The following is a 26,137-nucleotide window of genomic DNA, read 5'->3' on the forward strand; positions in this document are numbered from 1 at the left end:
GGTGTGCTGCAGTCCATGGGGTCACAAAGAGTCAGACAACGACTTAACAACAACAATACTCCCCCCAACCCCACCCAGAACAACCTCCACACTAACTTCTTGGCCCCACTCAAGGGCCCAGCATTTGCTGCAGGAATGTGCGGAGACAGCATCTTCAGTAAATGGTCTATGTGACTCCAAAATCACCCTAACAACTATTCCAGGATCAAGTTCTTCCCACAGGTATCAGGAAGGGCCTGAGGAGAAAGGAAGACAGTGCAGGGTCCTAGGGCCCAGGAGTTGGGGTGGGAGGTCAGGAGCTGACAGAAGCAATGAGCTGAGCTCAGGCTTCAGGGGAGGGGAAGTAGAGATTTAGGAATCGGAGCCAGTCACTTAGTGAGTGGGAGATCCACACCTAAAGGGAGGCTTCCAGGACTCATCCAAAACGATGGTAAGGCCAACACTGCTTGAGACAACATGATTTTGCACAGAGAAAAATCTACACATAATCTTTTGGGATTAAATGTGAATTTTAAAAGTCCCTAATTTAAGATCGGTATAAAAAAATCGATTGTATTTCTGCACACCTGCAACAAATAAATAGAAAATGAAATAAAAAAAAATTCTATGGTACTATGGGAAATAGACCTTTGGGCTTTGTCCCCCAACCCTTCCCCCAGCCCCCACCCCTGGTACAGAGCTCTTAAAACTCTTGGAATCCCCAGAGTGATAAAACGGTTGAAACGTTCAGCCTCACCCTTTCCTACTTCTGCAAAGGGAAGAGGGGGCTGGAGACTGAGTTAATCCTCAGGTCCAGTGGTAAAGAATCTGCCTTCCAATGTAGGGGATGTGGGTGTGATCCCTGGGAGGGAAAACAAGATCCCACATGCCACAGGGCAACTAGCCACAACTGGGAAGTGTGCACGCCGCAAGGAAGACCTAGCACAGCAACCCCCACCAAAGCCATCGATAGCCAATGATTTAATCAATTGTGCCTACTTAATGGAACCGCCATTCAACCCCTCCGGGATAGGTTTCAGGGCTGGTGAACCCAGGTGCCAAAAGGGTGACGTGTCTGGGGAGGGCATGGAAGCTCTATGCCCTTCCCTTCTCCTGCCCAGAATTTCTTCTTCCCTTTGGCTGTTCCTGAGTTGTCTCTTTTCTAGTAAACTAGTCATAGTAACGTGCTTTCCTGACTTCCACCAGCCATCTCAGCAAATTATCAAATGTGAGAAGAGGGTTGTGGGAAACTTAATTTATAGCCAGGTGGTCAGAAGTACTGGCTTTGGAGTGGGAGTCCAAAATAGGGGGCAGTTAGTAAGGTTGAGCCTGAGGGGTCTGTGCTATTCCAGGTAGTTAGTGTCAGAATCAAACTGCATTGTGGAACACCCAGTTGATCCCAGAGAGTTGGAGAAGTGATCTTAGGAGGAAAAAAAACCTTCTCATTTGATGTCAGAAGTGTTATTAGGTAAAACCCTTCAGCCATCCTTTCCCATTTTACATTAAAAATATCAGATTTTTATGAATAAATCTAATTGAAGAGATGCAAGGTCTCTAAATGGAAAAATATCAAACATTAAAGATAATAAAGAATGTTCATAGGTTAGAAAACTCAATATTATAAAATTATCAATTATTCCCAAATTAACCTACAGAGTTATTACAATATCAATCAAAATCACAGCATAATTCTGTTGATAGAAATTGACAAACTGTTCTATATTCTACCAATGAAAAATCAGAAAGAGAAATTAAGGAATCAATCCCATTCACCACTGCAACAAAAACAGTTAAGTATCTAGGAATAAACTTACTTAAGGAGACAAAAGAACTGTACACAGAAAATTATAAGACACTAATGAAAGAAATCAAAGATGACATAAATAGATGGAGAGATATTCTATGTTCTTGGGTAGGAAGAATCAATATTGTGAAAATGACTATACTACCAAATGCAATCTATAGATTCAATGCGATCCCTATCAAATTACCAATGGTGTTTTTCACAGAACTAGAATAAAAAATTTCACAATTCATATGGAAACACAGAAGACCCCGAATAGCCAAAGCAGTCTTGAGAAAGGATGGAGCTGGAGGAATCAACCTTCCTGACTTCAGATTATACTACAAAGCTACAGTCATCAAGACACTATGGTACTGGCACAAAAACAGAAACATAAACCAATGGAAAAAGATAGAAAGCCCAGAAATAAACCCATGCACCTATGGGTACCTAATATTTGACAAAGGAGGCAAGAATATACAATGGGGCAAACACAGCCTCTTCAATAGATGATGCTGGGAAAACTGGACAGCTACATGTAAAAGAATGAAATTAGAACACTTCCTAACACCATGCACAAAGATAAACTCAAAATGGATTAAAGACCTAACTGTAAGACCAGAAACTATAAAACCCTTAGAGGAAAACGCAGGCAGAACACTCAATGACATAAAGCAAGATCCTCTATGGGCCACTTCCTAGAGCAATGGAAATAAAAACAAAAGTAAACAAGTGGGACCTGATTAAACTTAAAAGCTTTTGCACAGCAAAGGAAACTATAAGCAAGGTGAAAAGACAACCCTCAGAATGGGAGAAAACAATAGCAAATGAAACAACTGACAAAGGTTTAATTCCCAAAATACACAAGCAGCTCATGCAACTGAATACCAGAAAAACAAACAACCCAATCAAAAAGTGGGGAAAAGGCCTAAACAGATATTTCTCCAAAGAAGACATACAAATGGCTAACAAACACATGAAAAGATGCTCAACATCACTCATTATTAGAGAAATGCAAATCAAAACCACAATGAGATATCACCTCACACTGGTCAGAATGGCCATCATCAAAAAGTTTACAAACAGTAAATGCTGAAGAGGGTGTGGAGAAAAGGGAATGCTCTTGCACTGTTGGTGGGAATGTAAATTGATAGAGCCACAATGGAAGACGGTATGGAGATTCCTTAAAAAAAACTAGGAATAAAGCCACCATATGACCCAGCAATCCCACTCCTAGGCATACACCCTAAGAAAACCAAAACTGAAAAAGACACATGTATCCCATTGTTCCTTGCAGCACTATTTACAATTGCTAGAACATGGAAGCAACCTAGATTTCCATCAACAGATGAACGGATAAGGAAGTTGTGGTACATATACACAATGGAATATTAGCCACAAAAAGGAACACCTTTGAGTCAGTTCTAACGGGGTGGATGAAACTAGAACCTATTAAACAGAGTGAAGTGAGTCAGAAACAGAAAGATAAATATTGTTCTAACGCATATATATGGAATCTAGGAAAATGGTACTGAAGAATTTACTTACAGGGCAGCAATGGGGAGACTTACAGACATGGGGAGAGGGGAGGTGGGGGTGAGATGTGTGGAGAGAGTAACATGGAAACTTACATTACCATATGTAAAATATATAGCCAATAGGAATTTGCTGTACGGCTAAGAAACTCAAACAGGGGCTCTGTATCAATCTAGAAGGCTGGGATGGAAAGGGAGATGGGAGGGAAGTCCAAAGGGAGGGGATATATGTATATACCTATGGCTGATTCAGGTTGAGGTTTGACAGAAAACAACAAAATTCTGTAAAGCAATTATCCTTCAATAAAAAAAGAAATTGACAAACCGACTCTAAAATGTACAGAGAAACAAAGAATCAGGAATAGCCAAGACAGTCTTGAACAAGAACGAAGTTGGAGAGTTACGTTACTAGACATCAAGACGGATTATAAAGCTACCATAATTAATGCAGGGTGGAATTGGCACACAGATTGATGAGCAGACCAGTGGAACAGAAGAGAGAATCCAGAAATAGACTCACTCACATAAGGTCCTTTAATTTATGGCAAAGGTGACACTGCAATATGGCAGGGAACTGATGATCTTTTCCATAAACGTAGCTGAAGCAATTAGACCTTCATATGAAAAAAAAAAGAATCTGGAAAAATGAATTCATATCATATCCTCAAACTAATTGGCTCTAATTGTGAAAGGTAAAATAATAAAGTGATGGTGGAGGGTTGGAGGGGGAAACCCATAGTCTGGCCATCCCCTGCCCTAGGTCTGCCGTGAGTGACTATCGGGGCCTCTTCTGGAGGCCCTGACCTGCTGGGGCCCAAACCTGTCCATACCCATGGGTCCCAAGGACAAATTAAACTACCAAGGTCTTCTTTGTCCAAAGCAAGCCTAGGTTAGCAATAGTAATTTCTTTCTAAAGATTTCACAAAGGTTTTTGTAAATATTTTACAAAGATTAATTTGTAAATGCAGTATGAACACAATGACTATCTGAAGGGAAATATAGCAAAATATTCATTATCCTCGTGTTTGACTGGTGGGGCCCCAGGTGATTTCCTCCTACTCCATCTTTGTACTCTTCTGAATTTTCCTTGAAGACAATGGGCTGCTTTTCTAAGTCACTTCAGTCGTGTCCGACTCTGTGCAACCCCATAGATGGCAGCCCACCAGACTACCCCGTCTCTGGGATTCTCCAGGCAAGAATACTGCAGTGGGTTGTCATTTCCTTCTCCAATGCATGAAAGTGAAAAGTCAAAGTGAAGTTGCTTAGTTGTGTCTGACTCTTAGCGACCCCATGGACTGCAGCCTACCGGGCTTCTCAGTCCATGGGATTTTCCAGGTAAGAGTACTAGAGTGGGGTGCCATTGCCTTCTCCAAAAGAAAACAACATATTTTTAAATAAAGAAAAGAGTGATCCATGAGGACTGAGTTCCTAAGAGATATGCACCCACTTAAGTCTCTGATGTTGCCAGGTCTACTGTTGCTGCTAAGTCGCTTCAGTCGTGTCCGACTCTGTGCAACCCCATAGATGGCAGCCCACCAGGCTCCCCCGTCCCTGGGATTCTCCAGGCAAGAACACTGGAGTGGGTTGCCATTTCCTTCTCCAATGCATGAAAGTGAAAAGTGAAAGTGAAGTCAGTCAGTTGTATCCAACTCTTAGCGACCCCATGGACTATAGCCCACCAGGCTGCTCTGTCTATGGGATTTTCCAGGCAAGAATACTGGAGTGGGGTGCCATTGCTTTCTCCGTTGCCAGGTCACTGGGTATCAATCACCTGAGTGCCTCTCTCCAGTTCTGTGTCCTAGACACACACACTAATGCCCAGACAGGGGCCCTCCCTTGCCATTCCTAGGTCTCCATCTTCCACGCAATTTCCCACCTTCTGACAAGCCCAGGAGTCCCTGGGCTGAGGGAGAGCGGGTGCTGAGTCAGCCTTGAGGTTAAATCAAATCAGGCCACGCCCACGTTTAAAACTGTCACCCAGAAGCTCCAGCTCTTTGAGTCCACACCCCATTCACCTAGTGGAAGAGCTCTCCTTAAAGAAGATACTCTGGAGCAGGAAGCAGGAAGAGGGCTGCTGTCCCCTCAGAGAGCCAGTCCCGGCCTTGCCTTCTGCCAAGCCTGACAGAAAATATGTGGGCTTCAGTGGCGGAAGAAAGTGGGCAGAGGCAGGGTGCCCGCTCTGGTTCAGGGTGAACTCTGCTGCCCCAGCCCCTCCCTTCTGGTCTGCCACCTCGCCAGACCAGAGGAGGGAGGGGTTAGGAGTCTTCCGTAGGCTGGGATGTGTCTCTATGCCTAAGGAATGCTTTGCACATTCCTCTTCTGAATGGCCAAGGAAGTCACCTTCCAGCCAGCAGGCTGGCCCATGACTGGGTGGGAGAGGAAGGGAGAGGAGGGGAGAGCCCTGCCCCAACCAGTCTGAGGAGGAAGCTCTGGGCACAGCTCCTGCCGAGGCTGCTCCCTCCAGTGCGAGCCGAGCCTGGCACTTGGGGAGCCGGTCAGCTCCTGGCAGAGCCTTCTGGAGGAAGAGCTGCCACACCGAGTAACACTGAGGGTGGAGCTGGTGGGAGAGTTCAGGGAGCCGAAGCCCGGGGTCACTGAGGGGCGGGACTCTCATGTCAGAGGAGCAGGAGACTCCAGAGAGAAAGGGAAGTAACTTTTTTTGAACACCTACTATGTGTTAGCCACTTTTCAAGCACCAACTAATTTAATCCTCACAACAACCCTGGGAGGTAGGCATTATTATTATCATCTGCAAATCCAGATGGGTTCAGGGAGGCTGAATAACTTGCCCAGGGTCACGGAACCAGGAAATGACCAAGTTGGGGTTTGAACGCAGATCTGATTCCCAAGTTCTGCTCCATCCACCATGCCCACTTGGAAGGATTCGGGCTGTTGTTGGTCTCCTTCCCAGAGGTATCTGTGAACAGGGAGGGGCTGCACAGCCTGTGTAGAAGGGGGTGGGCCAGGGCCCGCTCTCTCAACCAAGATTGCTGGGTTCTTTCCTGTTCTGATCTGTGAGTCAGAGGCCAACGGAGACGGGTGCTGACTTGTAAGCTGACCCTTACTTTGGAACCAGGATTTGTTTGTATTTTGCCTTGCAATGGTGGTGGTGCGGGTGTTCTAAAGAGCTCGCCTTGGCAGCTGTGATGCAGGGCCTGGCACATACAGAAAGACCGCAGAAATAGCAGGAGAGTATTTTCTCCAGCACAGGTCATGTCCCCTCAGTAGGGTCTCAGCCTAAAGTCAGGCAACTGGCAAGCCTGGCTCAAGGAGGGTGGGCAGAGCTTTGTGGCTGATGCTAAGGTTCTACAGTTACAGGTGTGTGTGTGGGGTTTGGGCGGTGGAGCCCCCGGACTAGGTGCTGTGGCTCAGCTGGTCCAGGGTCCATAACAGGGACGGCAGACAGCTGCACTGGGTGGGTCACTCCCTCAAGCTGCTCTTCCTCTGAGTGAGGAGACATCCATCTGCCAGGCCTGAGGTGCCAGGACCACCCAGTTGTTGGGACCCCACCAACCCAAGGCAGAGCCCCGAAGGCATGTGTCTGCGCTTAAACCTCAAAGCAGAGCACAGGCTTCCCAGGGTGCACTGCCATTTGAGGCAGACCCTGGGAAGTGAAACTGCCCACTCCAGACGTGCTCCCAGACTGCCTTCCTGCCAGAAGTCCTCTTGGGATGTAACTCTGGGGCCCGTCTAGAGCCAGCGCCAACTGTTTTCTTAACCCATGGTCTCTGCTGTTCACCAGAAGAGCTGGTGTCCAATGTGGCTGCCTCACCCCCAGACCTGGCTTCCAGTGGGCTCTGGCTGTTCCCACATGCTGAATTCTTTTCAAGGAAAGGACACTACCCCACTGAAGAGATTCACAACAGCACACTACAGGCTGGGAAGGTGCTTTCCAGAAAGCGAGCCTGAAGGAGTTTGCAGCCACTCGTAGGGAATAGGATTTGTTTGGCTTCATAAGCTCTGAGATGTTGTAAGCTCTGTTAGGATGAGGCTGGTGGGATCCCCCTCCACCTCCAGATGACTGGGAAAAGAGATGGCAACTGCCCCCGGGGCCCCACTCCTTCCGAGGGCTAGAGAGTGAGAGTGGGGTGCACACTTAGGCCCCATGAGGGAGGCCCGGGGCCTGTTTGTCAGGGCTGTGTGCTGGCTCAGCGTGGACTAGGGTGTGCAGTCCCTAAGTTCTGCTTGTGATCCTGACCCCCTCTTCCTTTCTAGGACTCAGCATTTCTGGAGGCGACAGGGGAATGGATTTATTCACCTCTGCCAGCTTCTCTAGGTACAGTGAGGCAAGAAATACCATCTGTCCCAGTTGGAGGGGCTGTTTGGGGTATTTTCAGTAATCATCCCTCAGGGAGTGCCTAGAGCAAGCACTAGGCTCTGAGCTGAGCATTTCACACACGGAATCCTCACCACAAGCCCATGAGATGGGCCCATTATTGTACCCATTCTGCAGATGAGGAAGCCCTTGCTCAGAGATTGAAGCAGCCAAGAAGGGAAAGATCTCTGTTAACTGGACCCAGACCCTGATGTGAACGCAGCTGCAGTCAGCTGTCACCTCCCACTCGTGTCATTCTGAGTCACGCAGGAGGCTCTGTGACCCGGAGGAGAGGTAAGCCCTAGTCCTAGAGCATGCACGAAGGCGCCCCAGTGCTGCCGCCGTCCAGTCACAGAAGGGCCTACGGGGGACCCTGTTACCTCCAGAGCTGGGCCCTTCACCCCGAGGTCTGCTGCCCGGCCTCTTCATCACACTCTGTGGGAACTGTCACCCCCCACCCTTCCATGACAAGGAATGTGCCTCACCAGCCCCCTGGTTGAGAATACCCTGGACAGAAGCCAGTCTTTCATTGGAGTATTCTCATCCGTCAGCAAGATTATTCTCAAAGTTTTATAAAATTGTATTATTCGTTCATTTATTCAATAAATTTCATTTGTTGGGCATCTGCTCTGCTCAAGACTCTGGGGATCGTGGTGAACAAATCAGAATCCTTGCTCTTGTGTGTTTAGCTGGCTTTTCCAAGTAGATGTTGTTGGTCCCCTGACCTGCACGGCCTGCCTATAGGACTTGCTGGGGTCTGGCTTCCCCTGAGTCCCTGCCTCATTTTCCATCCCTTGGTGGCATTCTCTGTAGGAGCTCGCCCACATCCTGCTGGCCAGTGCCAATGCATTCAGTGATGGGGATGTGCCCCTTCCTAAGGCCCCTGCCCTCTGTCCCCTCAGAGCTCGTCATCCTTTGTGTAGGGCTGAGCTCTGTCCCCCCTCAGCTCACCAGGATCTGGGCCTCAAACTGCCCTCTGCACGTGACAAGAGAGGTGGCACCCCAGCACCCTTCCTGGCCCCTAGAAATGCACCAGGCAAAGGGCCTGAAGACAATTTCATCTGCTCTTCTGCCCAGTTGTCCCCTGCAGTGTAGGTGGGTCCTAGACCCAGGCTGTACCCCTTACTGCCCCTGCCCGCAGGCTCTGTAAGATCTGCCCAGGGTGCTGTGTGGAAATGTGGATGGAGCATCCCCAGGATGCAAAGCAGTACCCTGAGGTTCTTCTGCCCTACCAGAGCAGCCCAGAGAGAAGCCCAGTGTGCAGGACAGAGGGCCTGGGCACAGAATGCACCAGAATGTCTGGGTTCCCCACCCCTGGCATCCTACCCACACTACAGGTCTTAGTGAATCCCCAAGGGAAAGATAATGGGGCTGCTGTTGAAAAGAATATGATAATAAGTCTCATTCAATCACTTGTGTCAACACTCCAGCTGAATGAGAGGCCGAAGAGTCAGGCTGGTCAGCCAGGGAAGGTCAATATTGACTCAGGCCTGCCTCCTGGGCCCAGCTCCAGCTTGCAAGTGCCGTGCTGCGGTCCAGCCACAGCTCAAGCCAGAGCAGCCCTCTGACCTCTTCTGTTCACCATACTTAGAATCTCAACTGCTTCCCCAGTCGGCAGCGCTGGGATTTCCTGGGCACAGGATTATCTCCAAGGGCAGAGGGAAGCATGGCAGGGCTGCAGGCCTGGCCCCTCTTTGCTATTCAATTTTCACCAGCTTCCACATAGATAGAGAGGTCCAAATCCTCATCACAGAGCCCTTGGTGCCTCGGCCAAAGAACCTCCAGAGTCCCCTAGTTACAAAAAGACTGTTTTAACAGTTATCGTTTTTACGTTGCTCACCTCCTCACTCCAAGTTCACAAAACTGCAGTGAGATGGGCCAAACCTGTCTGAGTGTATTTTTAGGAGGACCAGTGACCAAGGAGAGGAAGGCAGAGCTGATAAAGGGAACCTATATATACACGTGTATTACGTGCCCAGCACGTGTCAGACACTGTGGTCATGACAGTGACAACTCTACAAGGTAGATTTTAAGAGCTTAAGTCTACAGGTGGAAAAACAGGCTCAGAGGGAAGTCATTGTCTGAGATGGTGAGTGTGCAGCTAGGATTCAAGCCCAACTCCCAAGCTCTTCCACGATGCCTGATACACATGGAAAAGCTAACTGACCTGCCCCAGATCACACAGCTCCTCTGGGCAGAGGTAGGACCAGAAGCCTCAAGCCAGAGTCTCTCTCTGGCCCAGTCTGAACTGGTGGTAACATGTCCAGGGTCACCTTATGAACAGGTGAAGCCCTGCAAGGCTTCCCAGAGCACGCTGTTGTTTCTGCCTCCAAAGCCAATTCCCTTCCAGAAATGGCCCCTGCCCAGGGGCGCCTCACTACCCACCCTCCACAGACCCTCGGCCTTGACTTTATTCCCGCTGCTTGGCTCTAACATCCTCCACAATCTCTTGTCACACAGCCAGACCATTCCTCAAGTTCTCCAAGAGAGGGCTCAGGTGGCTTAACGTTTTCCAAAACTAGAGGCAAGGCAGGTAGGCTCCTGCTGGGGCTGTCCTCCTTTACCAGTTATTATTGTCACTTCACCAGCTGCCTTGCAAGGAAGGCATGATCACCCCCACGTTATAGATAACTTCATTAAAGTTAGGAGAGAAAACAAAGCAACTTGCCTAAGGAATCAAAGGCAAAGAGTCAGAATTCGAACCCAGGTCTTTCTGGGTTCTGGGTTCCAAATGCTGTGCCCGCCACCACTGTCCTACATATGACCGGGAAGAGCTCACAGCAGAACTCACACCATGGGCTTCCCCGGTGGTCCAGCGGCTGGGAATCCAGCTTGCAATGCAGGAGACTCAGGTTCAATCCCTGACCTGGGAAGACCCACATGTCACGGAGAAACTAAGCCCATGTGTCACAACTACTAAACCCATATTCTAGAGCCCTCAAGCCACAACTACTGAAGCCCACACGCCCTTGAGCCTGTGCTTGGCGACGAGCGGAGCCACCGCAGCGAGAAACCCGCACACCATGATAAAGAGTAGCCCCTGCTTTCTGTAGGTAGAAAAAGCCTGAGTGCAGCAACAAAGTCAACAAATAAATACATACATCTTTTTAAAACACACACACAGCAGAATGGGGCAAGGTAGAGAAAATGCAGCCTACACACCAGAAATCTTCATGTCTTGGCCCTTGGTGTCCTCAGCGGCATCTCCCTCCCAACTGGAGTCCACTCACTGGGTGTGGGTAAAGTTGGAGAGATTTTAGCAGGTTGGAGAGCTGGGGAGTGAGCTGGTAGGCTGGGATATGCGGACCAGCACCTTTGGCTGGGGCTCCTCCCTGACCTGCTCAGCCCAAAGGCTGGGCCTGCTTCCCTCCTTTCTGTTTGGGAACCTCTTTCCCAAACAAGAATTCAGTGCACTGGCCTTGGTGACACTGCCTCTCCCCAGACAGGCATCAGACCTGGGCCAGGAACAAGGGCGGGCCATTTGAAGCCCTGCGCCTGCTGTGGGTGCAGGCAGTTGAAGTAACAATGGACGCCCACTAAGGACTGGGAGGGACCCCTGCCTAACAGTACCGAAAACGGGCCAGCACAGGAGGGCCACCTGCCTGCCACTGTCCCAGCCTGTGCCTCATGCAGGTCCGAGAAGTCCCCTGGACACCCTCCCGGGGCTCACTCACCTCTGGGCCGCCTTCCCGGCCTCTTCTTTCTCCCAACTCCTCACTCTTTAGAGGGCAGAGCTTTCAGGCACCGAGGAAAGGGAAGGCCTGGCACCTTCCAGGGCCAGTCCTCCGAGGCCTGGGTGGAAACAGATCAGAAATTCATTGTGACCGAGGTAGTAAGTATCCCCGCGGATTTTGCGACTGGCCGGAATCCAAAGGCTTCGGAACCGCCACCCATCCCCCTCCGCCCGGCCTCCGACTGAGCCACCTTCTCAGGTGCGAGGGGAGCGCACGGGGATAGGGGGCGGTAGGCTCAGCGTTCCCTCTGGCCGCCTCGCTCCGACCCAGCGCGGCCGCCGGCCCCGCCTCGCCAGCCCGGGCGAGGCGCTCTCTGGACGAAGCCCGCCCCCGCCAGCCTGGGCGCGAGCGCCGGGCGCACACGCCGCGGGAGGTCGGCTCCCGGCGCAGCCGAGTCCCCTCTGCCCGCGCCGGCGGCCCCGCACTTTGGGGAAGGAAAACCCGGGGATCCGGAGCCTCGCGCGCGGGGAGGCCGGTCCCCGCCCCGGCGGAGCTCACAGCCCCTCGGCGGTCGGGACACCCACCTGCCGAGCGGGAAGCCCCCAGAGCTCTCCGAGAGGCCGCGGCAGTCCGGCCCACCCTCCGCCGGGAGGCGCCGGGAACGACGAGGAGAGGCCGCGCTTACATGTTTGTGCCGCGCCGGCTTCACCTGCCCGGAGTTTGATTTCGGGGTGTGGCCTCAGGTAGGACGCGGCGAACGCAGAGCCCGGGAGAAGTCGCCGAGGCGCGCAGGGGCAGCGGCCAGGGGGCTTCTTCTCCCGAGGAGCGCCCTTCTGCTCAACCCATTTTCTCTGGCCGCTCCGCTCCAGCGGCAGCCAGCCCTTTGCCTTCCGGTACTGGTCCCGGCCGCTGCCTACTGTGACCTGTACGTGGCCCTTCGGACCCTGGGCTGCCGCGTAGAGGCCTGACCTGGACTGTCCCCCGAGCGCCTCTCTGTAATTAACTCCCTGATTTGCATTGAAGACGCACGCCCGGGAGGCGCGTGCCCACCGCACACCGGGGAGAGCGCCGCTGGAGCCCTGAAACCTGCCACCTTGGCCTGTCCTGTCCCACAGGGACAAGGTCCCACGACTGCCTTGGGGTGGCCCCCTTGTGTGGGCAGGAAAGCGGAAATTATAGACCCCAACGCCTTTGTCAAATCTTGCTCAGTTTTGAGAACCCTCTGGTCTCAGGATTGTAGGGGACCTCTGGGGAAAGAAAGCTTCCAGGAGCCCTGGACCCCCACCCTACCCCCAGCCCCACCCCCGCCAAACAGAGGAGAAGATATGGTTCTAGAGCCAGTATCTCCTAGCTGTCCCCAGCAGCGCCCTGGCAGAGGGTTAGGATGGCAGTCCCAAGTGGCTCACTCTGGGCTGCTCTTTGCCCTGCCCCTGGATTGGAGGATGGTTTGTCCTGTGTTTATATGTGTGGGAGAGGGGCAGGGGCCATCTGTCTCTTCCCCAAACAAGGAAGTGAGAAGACTCCTGCTGTCCTTGGGTCCAGAGAGAGGGCTGTGTCCAACTGAGTATCCAGGGGATTCTAGCTTAGAAATTCAGTATATCTGGACCCCAGATGGCTGCCCCCAAAGCAGTGGCAGGCACTGGGGACAATGCAGGGATTTTCATCACTTTGAGCACCTCAAACTTTATCATTGAGGTCACTGTTGCCATGTACATTTTTGCTCACTGATTCTTTAGACATTGTGCAATTTATGGATAAAGAATTTGCATTTTAGGCTCAGTTGCTATGCACAGTTTACTGTAGGCTCCCACCAAACAGAGCTGAGATGGCCAGTGGGAATTCATCACCCCAAACAGGCCTGCACCCTGTCTGGCTGCATCACAAAGCCCTGATGTCTGTCCTCAGCCTCCCTGGGGAAGGCATGGTGATGCCAGATGGACAGGCTGGCTATGGGAAGCTGGTTGTGCTGGGTGGGAGAAGGAAGAGGAGAAGGAGAAGGAGAAGGAGGGAGAGGGGAAAATGGTTGTTGAGGATTTGAAATGAAGCAGGAACCAAAGCTAGAATGAAATGCGTTACACCATTGAACCTAGAATCAACACCCTAAACTATTTTTTTAATTGACACACATGAATTATTTTCTTTTAATTAAAATACCTTATATGCCAAAACCACAGATCCAAGCAGGACTTTTGAACTGTTAAGCTACACTAAAGTGTGAACATTATAGTATTATCAGAAATGAACTGGTATTTAATTTGGTTGGATCCAGGCTTGGGTATCCCAGAAAGGCTACAAGCCAAGTCCCATTCTTACCCCATAGGGAGAAAGTCTAGGGAAACTTGGGGGGCCTCTCATCTTTGAGAGCTGCAGTGGGGTTTGGGGCCTTAAGAGAGACAGGACTCCTACCTAAGTAAGACTGACTGAGGAAGTAATGAATCCCCCATCTCTGGAGGTATTCAAGAAGCAGATAACTATCTGTCAGATGGGCTAAAGTAAAGGTTCCCATAGTGAATACCAAACTAGACTAGGGGGCCTCTTGGGCCCATCATAGCTCCACGTTTCTGCACTTCCAGGCGGGGTACAGATGGGTCGGCTGCGGTGGGTTGGATGAGCCTCTGCATATCTGGATGGCTGGGAGGCGCAGAATAGATCCTGAGTGAGTAACTTCTGTGTGTGACTCTCTCCCCTTCCCCATCTTCCTCTCATCCACTCCCAACTCAGCCCTGCCCAGGAGGAGGAGGCAGAATAGCAGTGCCGGAAGTGGTGGGGACAGTCTAGGAACAGCTGCTTCTCCAGCATCTACAAGCCTTCTTCGGGCCTATTGCCAGGTTGCCACCCCAAGCACAGGGAGAGGGACCAGGCACACCCTCCTCTGAAGAGCCTTGGCAGCTGACATAGGCCTTCTGGTCGAGGGGGTTGTCCATGCACTGCTATTCCACAAATTGGGCAGGAGTGCTGGACTGGGGCACTGAAAGTTGGCATTTCACCATGGCTGTGGTTCTCAGAGCCCTACCAGCTCTGGGGCACTGGTCAACCAGCCTGGTCTGGGAGGGTGTCAGGGAGGGCACATGGGCAGGGCAGGCACTCCCTGGCTCTCAGCCTGTGGCTGTCGGGGCCTGTTGTAACATCTGAGCCGAGAGCCCGGGTTAGGGCCAAGGAGGAGAGATACAGCTCGATATGTGGTTTGGAAACACAAACACATTATCTTTTCCCGGCACCTTTCTGCTCCGTGACTCGAACAACTTCCGCAGGGTCCTTTCTCTGGATAACTGCCCTTCTGTAGTAATAGTAAGAATAATGCCTACTGATTCTTGAATGCTTCCGATGGGCCAGGCCCCATGCTAAGCTATTTACACATATCATCACTCAAGTCTTCACAACAACCCTGAGACAGAAGGACTATACTGTTGTTATTCTCATTTTACGGATGAGGAAACAGATGAGGCCCAGACTGGTTAAGCAGCCGGTTCAGGGTCTTGTAGTTACTGAGTGGTGGAGCCAGAATTTCAACCCAAGAGTATCTGTCCCCAGTCCATTCTTATAACTCAGTACTGCTCAGAGTTCCCTGGTTGCAGAGACTGTCAGGTATGATTGACCATGCGGGGTCAGGTCCATGGCAGCAGTCTTTGAGGGACACACTGGTAATTTGCCTCTTGGTGCCGGCCCTGACTACCACCCAGGAAGGGTAAGTCATGTGAGACAGAGAAGTGTGGGGGTGACCTCTCCTCCATTTCTGGTGAGGGGATGAGGAACCCCACATGGCCCTGGGTATGAGGGGCAGAGAGGGCCTCAGTTTCGGCCATCTCTCACTGAGTCATGAGCCAGCACTCTGCTTGAAATCCCTGCATCAAGCCGTCTGTCCCTCACAGACCCAGAATGTGCCAGGTACCCTCAGGCCACATGGGGAGGTGGGGCCTTGCACCTGCTAGCTACTTGGCTGGAGAAACCCCTTGGGGCCGGGCACTAGGAGGAGTAGCAGCCCGTTTACCCTGAGCCCCTAGTCTGAGGAGAGGAGGCATTCTTTGGAGAAGATCCCTTCCTCCCCTTTGCTTGCAGGCTGTCCACACCTGTCCCTTCCTGCTCTTGGGGTGGCCTGGATCAGTGCCCCTCACCCTGATAGAACTATCCATCTCTCTCCTGATGGGCTTGGGAGGCAACCTCTGAGGGTTTGGGAGAATGAACTGAGAAAGCTGAGATTGCCAAACCCTTGGGGTCTTCAGGCAGGAGGGAGGTCGAATCTAGCCACAGAGACCATGAGTTCCTACAAGATCGGAGCCCTTCTGCCTTCTAGACTTCCAGCTTGTCTCAGCATTAGTTTCTTGATATGTATAAAGGGGGAAAGGGTTCCCTTCTCAGGGGGGATTTCCTGATGTCTCAGTGGGTAAAGAATATGCTTGCAATGCAGGAGACGCAGGAGACGTGGGTTAGATCCCTGGGTCAGGAAGATCCCCTGAAGTAGGAAATGGCCACCCACTCCAGTATTCTTGCCTGGGAAATGCCATGGACAGAGAAGTCTGGAGGCCTACAGTCCATAGGGGAGCAAAGAGTCTGACATAGCTGAGCAACTGAGCATGTATACATGTGCCCTTCTTCCTTGGGAAGATGGTGGAATGATGAGGTCTAGAGCATTGGGGTACAGGGCCCCCAAAGGACCAGCACCCCCAAACAGGGTGAGAGTTCTTGGCTCTTGGCCCTCACAGCTGCTGAAGGGTCCAAGGAGAAAACACCCCTCTCACACATGTATGCACAAGCTGCCACTGGGAGCAATGGAGCCCAGTTTAGTGCACCATCAGGGCAGAATCCCAGGGTTCTTCCAGGAGACCTTGATACTAAATCGCTCCAAATTCCAGAGAGAGAACCCCAGCCCCGTCTGGCAGCGCCACCTGGGCCCAGTTAGGTTTGGGGAAAGTCCATATTCTCCCCTGCCTGGTCACTGCCACTCTGAACCTCAGCTGAAGGAAATGACCACACCCTGCCTTTTCCTCAAGCATGCATCTGTACTGGGCTTCCTTTGCCAACTAGAATACATAGGCCCATCTTCTCCAAATGAAAGTTGACACTGCGGCTGAGCTTGCGTAAGAGTCCCAAAGGGACCTGGTGACCTGGACGAACCACCCAGATGCAGGGGCCACTGTCCACCCACCTCAAGGGAGCAGGGCAGACTGCAGCACCCTTCCTGGGTACATGGGGGCATGAGCTACACTGGGGAGGGTGGCACCAGAAAGAGCTACCTCTGTGCTAAGGACACTCATTTTAGAGACATGATGAATTCCTTTAATATCTTCTCACTATGATCACTTTGCAGCCCCTGCTCTTAATGGGCTCCAAAGTTCCATCCAAATGTCTGTTGTTGGCAGTTTAGTTCTCTAGCTGGCATTTTTGCTGGCAGAACTAACAGCTGGACGCTTCCTGAATGGAAACCCTTCATTGTCATTTCCTCTCTCCCAGGAAACTCCAGCAGCTGCCCCCAGTCTAAGGTCGGGGCAGGGTTCTGATGGGCACCCATGTCCTGGAGCCCAGGGCCTGACTTTCAGGAAGGACAAGTGAGCTGGAGCAGCAGAAGGCTTGTGCTCTGAGTAGGTATGAACTCTGGCCAGAATCCAGGGAAGGAAAGAGTAAGGAAGCATGATGTTGGCTGCCTAAGGCACATCTACAACCTTCTGGGGGATACCTTAGCTCTAAATGCACGAAGTTCACAGACTCTGGCCCATGTGGCCTCTTGGGAGCATTAACCATCTTGCTATAAAGCTTGTGGCACTCCACCTTCTGCATCCGCCTTGGGTCAGTGTGAGAAGACATGACTTGCTACTTGGCTGGGCTGGGCTATGCTTAGAGGGTGCTAGGATAGGGGGTGGGCAGACAGCTACCATCATCTGTTCTCAGGGTGTTTCATTCTTTAGTCTCCGGACCACACCTCAGCCGTCCTAGGTGGGCCTGTGGGACCTTTATGTGAACACTGACAAGAAGGGTCCTGGTGTGCACTGCCCTACCCGCCTCTCCTCGCAGTGGTTCTTGCTGAGAGGCAGCTCCACCTCCTGTCTGACCAACCTCTTCTCTATAGAAGGCCTGCATGCTTGTTAACTCCTGGCCTTGCATTCATGTCCCTGGGTCTGGCTCCATCCCTCCTCAGGGTCTGAGACCTCCACCTTTCCTGATCCCTGACATACCATCTCCCAGAAAAACCCACTATCATGGGATATAAAAGCCAGCTTGGGCCTGGTGTCAGGGAGACAAATGACAGATGACAGGCCGCCTGCTCCTGGAATCTGACCTTTGATGGTGGACACTTAAATTCCTGCTTGGGGTCATGGCATATAACCGGGAAAAGACCACCTGAGGCAGAGGATCTCCTGTGTGCCTCCCGGTCACAGAGTCAGCTCCAGAATCTCTTTCCTTCCTAGATGCTATCACCATTACCCCGTCCTTTGGCTTCAGACATTAACAGGCTTATGTTTAAAATAGAAAATGTTTCCTGGGACAAGTAGAGCTGAGTCTATCTATTTACAAATTAGCTGGATCTGTTTATCAGAGAGTGGCTTGGTCCCAGGAAGGGGTCAAGCCTGTCTCCTTTGGGGACCTGGTGAAAGAGCACGGGCTGAGCTGGGGCTCCAGGTCAAGTGAGAAGTAGGGGCTGGGGAAGGGCAGGGCCCAGCCCTGTTAGGGCTGGAAGCACAAAGGAGCAAGGGAACCTGTCTGGCCTCCTACTATGTCAGGCCGGCTGCCTCTCCCAACCATTGTGTTACCTGGCAGCTCTCATTTGGCCCTGCTTGGGGGCGCCTTTACTGATGCTCCTAATGGAAAGGCTGGGACCCCCAGGCCCGAAACTGACTCTGCTGCCAGTCAGTTCTGTGATCTCAGGACCCCACTTTTCTTCTCTGGGTTCTGTTTCACTCTGCAAAACGATGAGGGCTGCGTCACAGTCTTGGGGCTTCCCTTTGGCTTGATGCTCTACAGCGGTCCATCCAGGGCGGCCAGCTTCTGTCTGGCCCAGCCCTTCCCTCCTCTGCGCTCCTGTCTACTGGCCTGGGAGTGCGCTCTGCATGCACAGCTGGTCCCTGTCTCCCTGCACCGTCTGTGTCTTGCACAACTCCCTAGGGAACCTCATTCGAAGCAGAAAGGAAATGGATGTTGGAGGTGCCAGGCCAGGACTGAACCAGAGAACTAGTCCTCCCGGTTTTAAGGTTTTAACCCTGCCGCGGCAGTAGCACTCAGGGGCGGGGTGGCGAACAGGCAGTGGGGGCCTTGAGCACGGTGACTGGTTCCTTGCTATTTGCCCTGCAGTGGGTGAGTGGGCTGGGTTCCTGCTGCATGGGATTCAGAGACCAGAATTGGGAACCAGCAGACCTGAGCTTCCTAGTCAGGCTTCTCTGAGCACGCGGAGCCCCTCCCCGTCCCCAGTCCTGGGCAGCCTGAGTGTGCAAGAGAACATAGCCCTGCCTACCCCCATTAGCTACAGGCCTGAGGCCCAAAGGTGTCAGCATCGCTGACCAAGCACTTCAAGGGTGAAAGGTCACCACAGAGAGCCCATGGGTGTACAAAAAGCCATCATTGTCCCTCTGTAAAGTCTCTGCCCTTCCTGGTGAGTTGTGATGAGGTTTTATAGAAAATGCTGGCCAGCGTGAGTGTCCCTTTGTTAGGGTGGGTATGGTGCCATGGAGTTGTAAGGGAACCTGTCCCCTGCCCCCCGCCCCTACCCTGTCCTGTGCTAACTACCCCCAGGGTATGAAAATCCATCCGGTTCAGCTTTCCTCTCCCCTGTTGAAGAGTTGTAAGCTCCCCAGAAAAGACAAGTCCCCTCCTTTATCCCACCCTCACACCTCTCCCCTTAGCCCCCCATAGGCCCTCAGACTGAGCTTGGAAAGGGCAGCTTCCAGGACCAGTGGGCCTGTTAATCCCAGACAGGAGGGCCAGCCTGCCTTGAGGAAGTCAGAGCTCTTTGGCTTCCGAAGCTTCCATTTTCCATGACCTAGTCCAACCTGTCGGCTAGTTTTTCTTTTAGGGACAGGCTGCTGAGGGCCCGTTATGAGGTTTGCTAGCACGCTTCCTACCGCCTGAGTCTCCTTCCCACTCAGGTGTGGGGAGCATCCAGCAGGAAAGACTCTGCTTCCGGCCACAGATCAGCTTCCCCCAAGTCCTTCTGGCCTTCTGAACCCAGGACAGAGTGCACAGAGGCCTCTGGGGCCATTTGGGTGAGCAGTGCAGTGTCTCAGGGTCTGTGCCTCCTCCCTGTCCGGCCCTCCCACTGGGCCCAGCCAGCTACCACCCTGCTGGCCTGCTGTTTGTCTGGTGCTCCCCAGCTGCTGCCTCTCTGCCCCCAGCCAGACACCAGCTGCTGCTCAGCTCTGCATGCATAGGGCACTGCCAGGCATGGAGCGGCCTTTTCCCAGGCAGTGGGAATACCCCTCAGCTGGTAATGCCACAGCTCGTAAAGACTCCCTTTTTCCTTGCCCTGGAGCCAGGTATGGGGATTAAATGAGTGGGAGACACTGGTGTTCATCCTGACTCTGGTCCCTTGAGCTCCTCCGGGATAGGGGCCTTCCTGGTCGTTTTGGGGGATTGTGCGCAGAGCGGGTTTGCCCTGGTTGGAGGCCGCTGACCTGCACCTCTCCCTGCGCCTGGCATGTTCCAGATTGCTCAGCTCACCAAGAATGTCTGTCCCTGGGGGACTGAAAGGTCCATGCAGCCCCCATCTTCCTCCCCTGTAGCTACTGCAAGGTGCACAGAGCTTTCCACCCAAATCAGGGGCTCCCAGGCCTGCTCCTGGGGCCAAGTCCTCTTCACAAGGCACCCTGGTCACCAGGGCTCCCAGGTTTGTCACCCCTTACTTGGCCCAAAGGCCTTATTCTTGGCCAGGTGAGCTTCTGTGAGGCTGAGTCCCAGGCCCACCAGGCCTGGGGACCATGCAGTCCAGAGCTCATTCTCTACTTCAGAAACCTGGTTCCCACCAAAATCACTGAAGGAGAGACCCCAAGCAGGACCCTCTGACCTTGGTGTGTGATATCAGGGAAAAAGCAAACTACACCATATGAGCTTTGCTTCTTGCGAGGTGGGCTGGGGGCAGGATGGAGGGGGTGGCCCCAGTGCTTTATAAACTGGAGCTCAATGGGCTTGGTGTCCCTGAAGCCGACTAGGTCATTAACCCTGCATGCGGTCTGGGGCCTGCTCTCAGCCCAGCAGTCCCCTGAACTGGGTTGATGCCGAGTTTCAGGGTCAGAATCTGTGCCAAGTCAAGCTCAGCATGAGGGTGTGACTTGGATCCCAGGCCCCAGTGGATGCTCCATAAATATTTGTGGGATGAACACAGGAGGGGAGTGTCCCAGAGGTGGTGGGGCCTCCTGGAAGGGCGTCCTGGTGGCAGTGCGCCGCCCAGCAGGAAGGGGAGGTGAAGGCAGGAGCAGCGGAAACAAGCATTTCTCTCTCTGGCTGGGGAGCCAGGGGCCAGCTTGGACAGGGTTGCTTCCAAATCCACGGGAAGGGGGGCAGATGGGGTGGGGTGTGGGCGTGGGGCTCCTGAGCCCAGAAACCCACAGCTGCCGCTCCTGTCCCAGATGGTGGGCAACCTGAACACCTTGGCACCCCCACCCTGCCTGGGGGGCCCCAAGCCGCAGGGACCTTACCTGAGCTGTCCTTGGGCAGCTGGGCCCCGGGCTCCCCACCGCAGGCCGCTCCTTGTCTCTAGCTCAGGAAGCGGCACTCCCTTCAGGCAAAAAAAAAAGGAAAAAGAAAAAGAAAACCTCAGTGCTTTTCTCACTCAGCTGCTTCTCCCGAAGGCTCCTGGTTGGTGTCGTCCTGCCTCTGTGGGCACACAGCCTCCTCCCTCCCGGCGGCTTACTCACCGGTGTACTTGTGAGGCTGCCAGCTGTGTGGGGGAGGCGGGGGGCCCACGCCCCTCGGCCTGACACACACCGGAGCGTGCCGCGTGGGGTCGAGGGCCCGAGGGGCTGGCCCTCTGGGTCCTGAGTATGGGGGACCGGAGCCCCGAGCAACATCTTCCCCAGGGATGTCCCCAAATGAGCTCGGTGAAAGACACACATGGGTGCCGACTGGCGCTGGTGGAGAGGGACTGAATTCCTGTAGGAAGCTGACTGCCCAGGGCTGCCAGAAGAGGGGGCAGCCCAAGCGCTGTCCAGCACTCTGGGGGTTGGTTTCCAACCTTGGACCACTCCCTGCCCTGGCACCCTGTGTGTCTCTGCCCCGTGGACTCAGTGGGTCCTGGGCCCATCTGAGCTGGAACTGCACCTCACCTGCTCAGGCCAGGTGCCTGGCATCCTTTTCAACAGCACGCGTCTTGGGCAGGCCCAGCATCGGTCAGGGTGAATGGATGCCGGATCCCCCACCCCCAACTCTCACTGGCCCCTCTGTGGTCTGCTCTCACACACTTGCTCCTCTCTCTCTCTCCCTCTCACACACACATACACGTGGGGCCACACCCAGCAGAGCCACCTACCTTCCCCAGGCCAGCCTAAGCCAATCCAGCCTCGATCTCCAAGTGCCACTCTGACCCTAGGAGCCACTCATTTATGGAAATATCTTGTAGGAGGTGTGTTCAAAGCCGGGCAGGAGGACTCTGGTCGGCTGGACCAGACTCCCCTTCTCTCCCGACACCTCCAGAGGACAGGCCGCCTCATCACCTTATCCGCTATTGCACTTTGCCGACTGATGTCTCTCCCTGGGCACCTCGGGCCCTCACAGCATCTTCCATATCCTTAGGGGGTGGCGGCAGGCTTGTGGCAGGTCCCATCTTCCGTGGAGCCCCAGGTAGGGAGGGGAGAGCTGGAAGGGGCGGGACCCAGGTGCAGCTCCAAGTTTCCAGCTCCCAAAATAATCAGATGCAAAAGGGAAGGAAGAAATCTCCAGGCCAGCGGGTGACTCAGTGCCCGTGGGCCGGCTTAGTCACCTGGATAGCTGCTCCTGGCTCCCAGCACCTCAGGCTGGGAGCAATGCCCTGCCCCCTGCAGCCGGCAGCAGCAGGGTGTCAAAGGGAGTGCGGCCACGGGGCCCCAGCTGGCCCAGGGCTCCCGGCAGGCGGGCTCCAGCTTCCTCCCTGGCCGCCTGTCCCTCCTCCACCGAGCACCCCGGCTCACTTTGGGATTTCTCCATTAAATCCTCAGGCAGCGACCTGCTCGTTTGGGGCGCCGAGCTGCTCCAACGTTGCTTGGCAATTTTGATATCGTCGGGGGTTGCCATGGGGAGGAGGGTGATGTCATTGACACAAAAAAAACCCACTGAATTTACAAATCAGCTGGGGCTGGAGCTATTTATAAACACACGTTTTTTCCTGCCTTCCTTTACTGAGGGGGAGGCGAGGGGGAAGGGCTGCCTGTGCTCTCCGAGCGAGCCTCCCCTCTGCAGCCCCGGACCTGCTGGGCTTCCCGCACCCAGGGCTGCAAGACCTGGCTGCTGGGCCACAGCTGGCTGAGCCCCTTTTGGGGTCTCGGTTGGTTTTGCTGTGAAGAGTGAGAAAGCTGCACATAGAGGGTGCTGGGCAGCAGGGGCATCAGCTTCAGGGCTTGGCAAAGACCCTTTGTTTCCCAGCCCCTGATCTGAAGTATCTGCCTTTGCAGGTAGGTGCTTGAGCTCCCCTAGGGCCAGGGAGAGCTCAGTCTTGCACAATACCCTCCAGGTCCCTGAACCCACCCATCCACTTACTGGTTCTTTATCTTCTCCCAGTGTCTAAGCCCAATCTCGGCCCCCTGCTCCTCTCTCCCAAACTCGCCCACGGTCCTGTTGGAAAACCATCCTCTCCATGGTTTTGACCATCAACCTGGAAATGCTCATTCCAGAGCCCAAGTCACAGCTGCCAACATGGGCACCACCTTCACCAGCCAGTTCCCACCCCAGTGCCCACTGCTGCTGATGGCCAGATGGAAACCCACCATTCCCCTCGATGCTTCCCCACCCCCGCCCCTTACATCCAAGGTGGCACTAGGCTGCTCATGTTATTTTTGAAAACTTCATGAATTTTCTTCCATAAAGAAACAGTGTGGTATTTGGTTAAAAGCCCAGGTTCTGAGCTTTCCCGAGTTCACATCCCAGCTTTACCGTTCATCAGCTCAGTGAATTTTGGCATGTTATATAACCACCTGGACCTTGATTTTCTCATGTGTAAAATGGGGATGATTTCACCTGCCTACAGGGTTGTGGGAAATAAATGAACAAAGCTCCTGGCACAGGAGCTGCTCATCCTGAGAGCCCAGAAAACATGAAGGTTCTCAGCTTTCCGCTTCATGACTGTGCTATTTGGGGCTCATTCTTATCCACCCACCAAATGGCGTCAGATTAATCTTCAAAACGATGACCCCAGTCACCTTCTGTGTGAAGGTCTCAGGCTGCACACATAGACATTTTGATTGAGCTGTGCGGTGTGGGACCACGTGGCCTGTTTAGTCATAAAAACTCAATTAGGGTTTCTAATTACTAGTCATCTTGAGCAGAAAAGGGATTTTTTTGGACAGGCATCAGGTAACTAGCTTCCAGCACTGATGAGAAATCTGGAGAATCAAGTCCGGGACAGAGGCCAGGCAGTACAGAGGTCTCTAGGCATCAGACCTGACTCTGCAGATTCCATGCCTCCCCCACCTGGATGGAAGGTGCTCCCACCGCGTGCTCCACCTGGTGCGTCTCTGGTCTGGTGGAGCAGAGGGTAGCCTAGTCAAGGGTTCCCATTACCCACATGAGGTGGGAAAGAAGAGTAGGGTGCAGGCGCTGAAGGAAACGGTGCGTGCATGAGTGCACGGTTACTTAGCCATGTCCGACTCTCTGCAACCCCATGGACTGCAGCCCACCGGGCTCCTCTGGGATTCTCCAGGAAAGAATACTGGAGTGGGCTGCCATTTCCTCCTCCAGGGAGTCTTCCTGACCCAGGGACCAGACCCACGTCTCCCGTGGCTCCTGCAGTGGCAGGTGGACTTTTCACCACTGAGCCACCTGGGAAGCCCCAAAGGAAAGGGTACTGGAGTTCAGAGACCAGTCAAGGGTCACCATGGGTCTTGGCCGCTTTTGCTCATCCTTCCAAATTTCTGAGAGTGATAATCATTGATAGACATTGTTGATTTTGTTAGTCTTGTCTTCAGGGACTTTGGGAAGCTGACGCCTGCACAGAGTAGAACTCATTCATTCCTCTACGTAATGTTGCATGGATTCTTTTTTTTTTGACAGGGACTCTTGATTTGGTGAGAATTGCTGCCAACTGAGACCCCTGTCCTCACAGGTTGTAGAAAAGCGGAAATCTGTCAGCCATTGGAAGAAACCCTTCAAAGGCTTGGCTGCCGCCTGTAGGGGGCAGCCGGGCAGACGCCTGCATTCTTGGGCCATTGCTTGGGTGCTCTGCACGCTTTGTTAGCCCAGCGGGTCACCTCTGCTGATCCCAGCAGGCTGAGCTCTTGGGGGCAGGAGCCCTAGCATGGTGCCCGGCACACAGTAGATGCTCACGCATACTTCGATGAGTGAACGAAAGCGTGAGGAGGTTCTGTGCTCTGGCCCCCCGTATACTTGGAACACAGTGAGTCATGGAGTTGCAGGGGACTCTCAAATCATCAGCCCTGCCCCGCCTTCCGCAGGTGAGGAAACTGCAGCCCCCAGAGATGAGGTGACTCAGCAAAGCCACACAGGATATTAGAAGCAGTCGGGACTGGAACTCAGCCTTCCTCCTCACAGGCCGGTGATGCTCCCTTTGCCGCCCCCGCAGGCCCGTTCTGCTGAAGCCCCAAGAGTGAGGTATCTGTCGTTCAGTCCAAGGCAGCAGCGGTGCTGTCTCTGTGGGTTTTTCTGTCTTTTACTCTTGGCTCTCAGGGAGTGGCAGCGTGTGAATCGGCCTAGATGGTGTCCTTACAACTAATTAATACAGTCTTTCACTTCTCTCCATTTTACTGTTGAAAATGGTGATATTCTTAAAGCCTCAAAAGCAACTTGTCTGGTAGGCACCATTTTGGTGAGTCAGGTTCCACTGGATTGAAAGCTTACACCGAAATATCCCACCGAATGGCTTTAAACAAATCATCTGGGAACTGGTTTGGAAAGGCCCTGTAATAGCAAAGCCCTCACATTTTCGTAGATAAATGCTTCCCAGGCTTTCCTTAAGAATAACAAGTTTCAGAAACAAAGTCTAGGGTTCTAACGTGTGGGAAAAAATGCCCTTTTACTGCCAGCTTTTTCTAGCTCTTCAGCTTCTTTCCTACACTTCCCGCCTCCTTTAGCTGTGTGTATAGAGGGTGCTTCACATAGGCCTTCCTGACGGCTGTGCGGGCCTGTCTCCACCTGCCTACACTCGTCAGCACCTCTTGCCAAAGGGCCAGGAAGGGAGGAACAGATCTGCCTGCCCCACTGCCATCCCAAGCTGGGGCAGGCTCCGGAAAGGAAGGGCTGGGACGAACGAGCAGCTGTCATCACTGGAGGTCCGTGGCCTGCATTCCAGGGCTGGTGTCGCCTCAGAGGTGGCCCTCAGCCCGCAGCCTCCAGGTCAGAAGTAGGGGCCCCACCTTCAAGAGATTTTCCCAAATGGCTTCCCACAGGGCAGGTGGGGTTCTCGTAGCAGATGCCTCCAGAGCCCCCACCCACCCTCCAAGGTGCTGGTAGCAAAAGGGAGAAGGACCAGCCAAGTCCTGCGGGTGCTGAGTGGAACGGAGCTTAAAAGGCCTTGTCATATAAGGGTGCTTGGGCCCCTACTGTGCCTCTCCTCCCGCTCCACCCCGTTTCCCTCCTGTGGGGGTGGAGTGGGGCGAGAAGCCCAGGGTAACGGGCACGCCCTGGTGGTGGAGCAAGGTGTGTGGAGAATGCCTGGCCGGGGGCTGCAAGTGTGACTGGTGGGACTCTCCACCGTGCTCCTGGAGTAGGAGAGCCTGCTGTTAGGGAC

General features: G+C 53.2%; 1 protein-coding gene across 5 annotated transcripts in view; it reads right to left on the reverse strand.

The window, feature by feature from the left end:
* Nucleotides 1–22,395, reverse strand: part of PAK6 (p21 (RAC1) activated kinase 6) — a 37,244-nt gene extending 14,849 nt beyond the window's left edge. For 2 of the 5 annotated variants that reach the window (XM_018054459.1, XM_018054463.1), the window contains exon 1: nt 10,775–10,882. In XM_018054459.1, coding sequence (XP_017909948.1) covers nt 10,775–10,787 — 13 coding nt within the window. In that variant the 5' untranslated portion in view covers nt 10,788–10,882. Of the gene's footprint in view, nt 1–10,774; nt 10,883–11,286; nt 11,405–11,536; nt 11,615–11,870; nt 12,179–20,903; nt 20,984–21,733 lie in introns of those variants that run through there. The other 3 variants (XM_018054460.1, XM_018054461.1, XM_018054462.1) reach the window with 3 other exon arrangements.

The sequence above is a fragment of the Capra hircus genome, chromosome 10 (assembly GCF_001704415.2).
Source record: "Capra hircus breed San Clemente chromosome 10, ASM170441v1, whole genome shotgun sequence".
Classification (NCBI taxonomy): Eukaryota; Metazoa; Chordata; class Mammalia; order Artiodactyla; family Bovidae; genus Capra; species Capra hircus.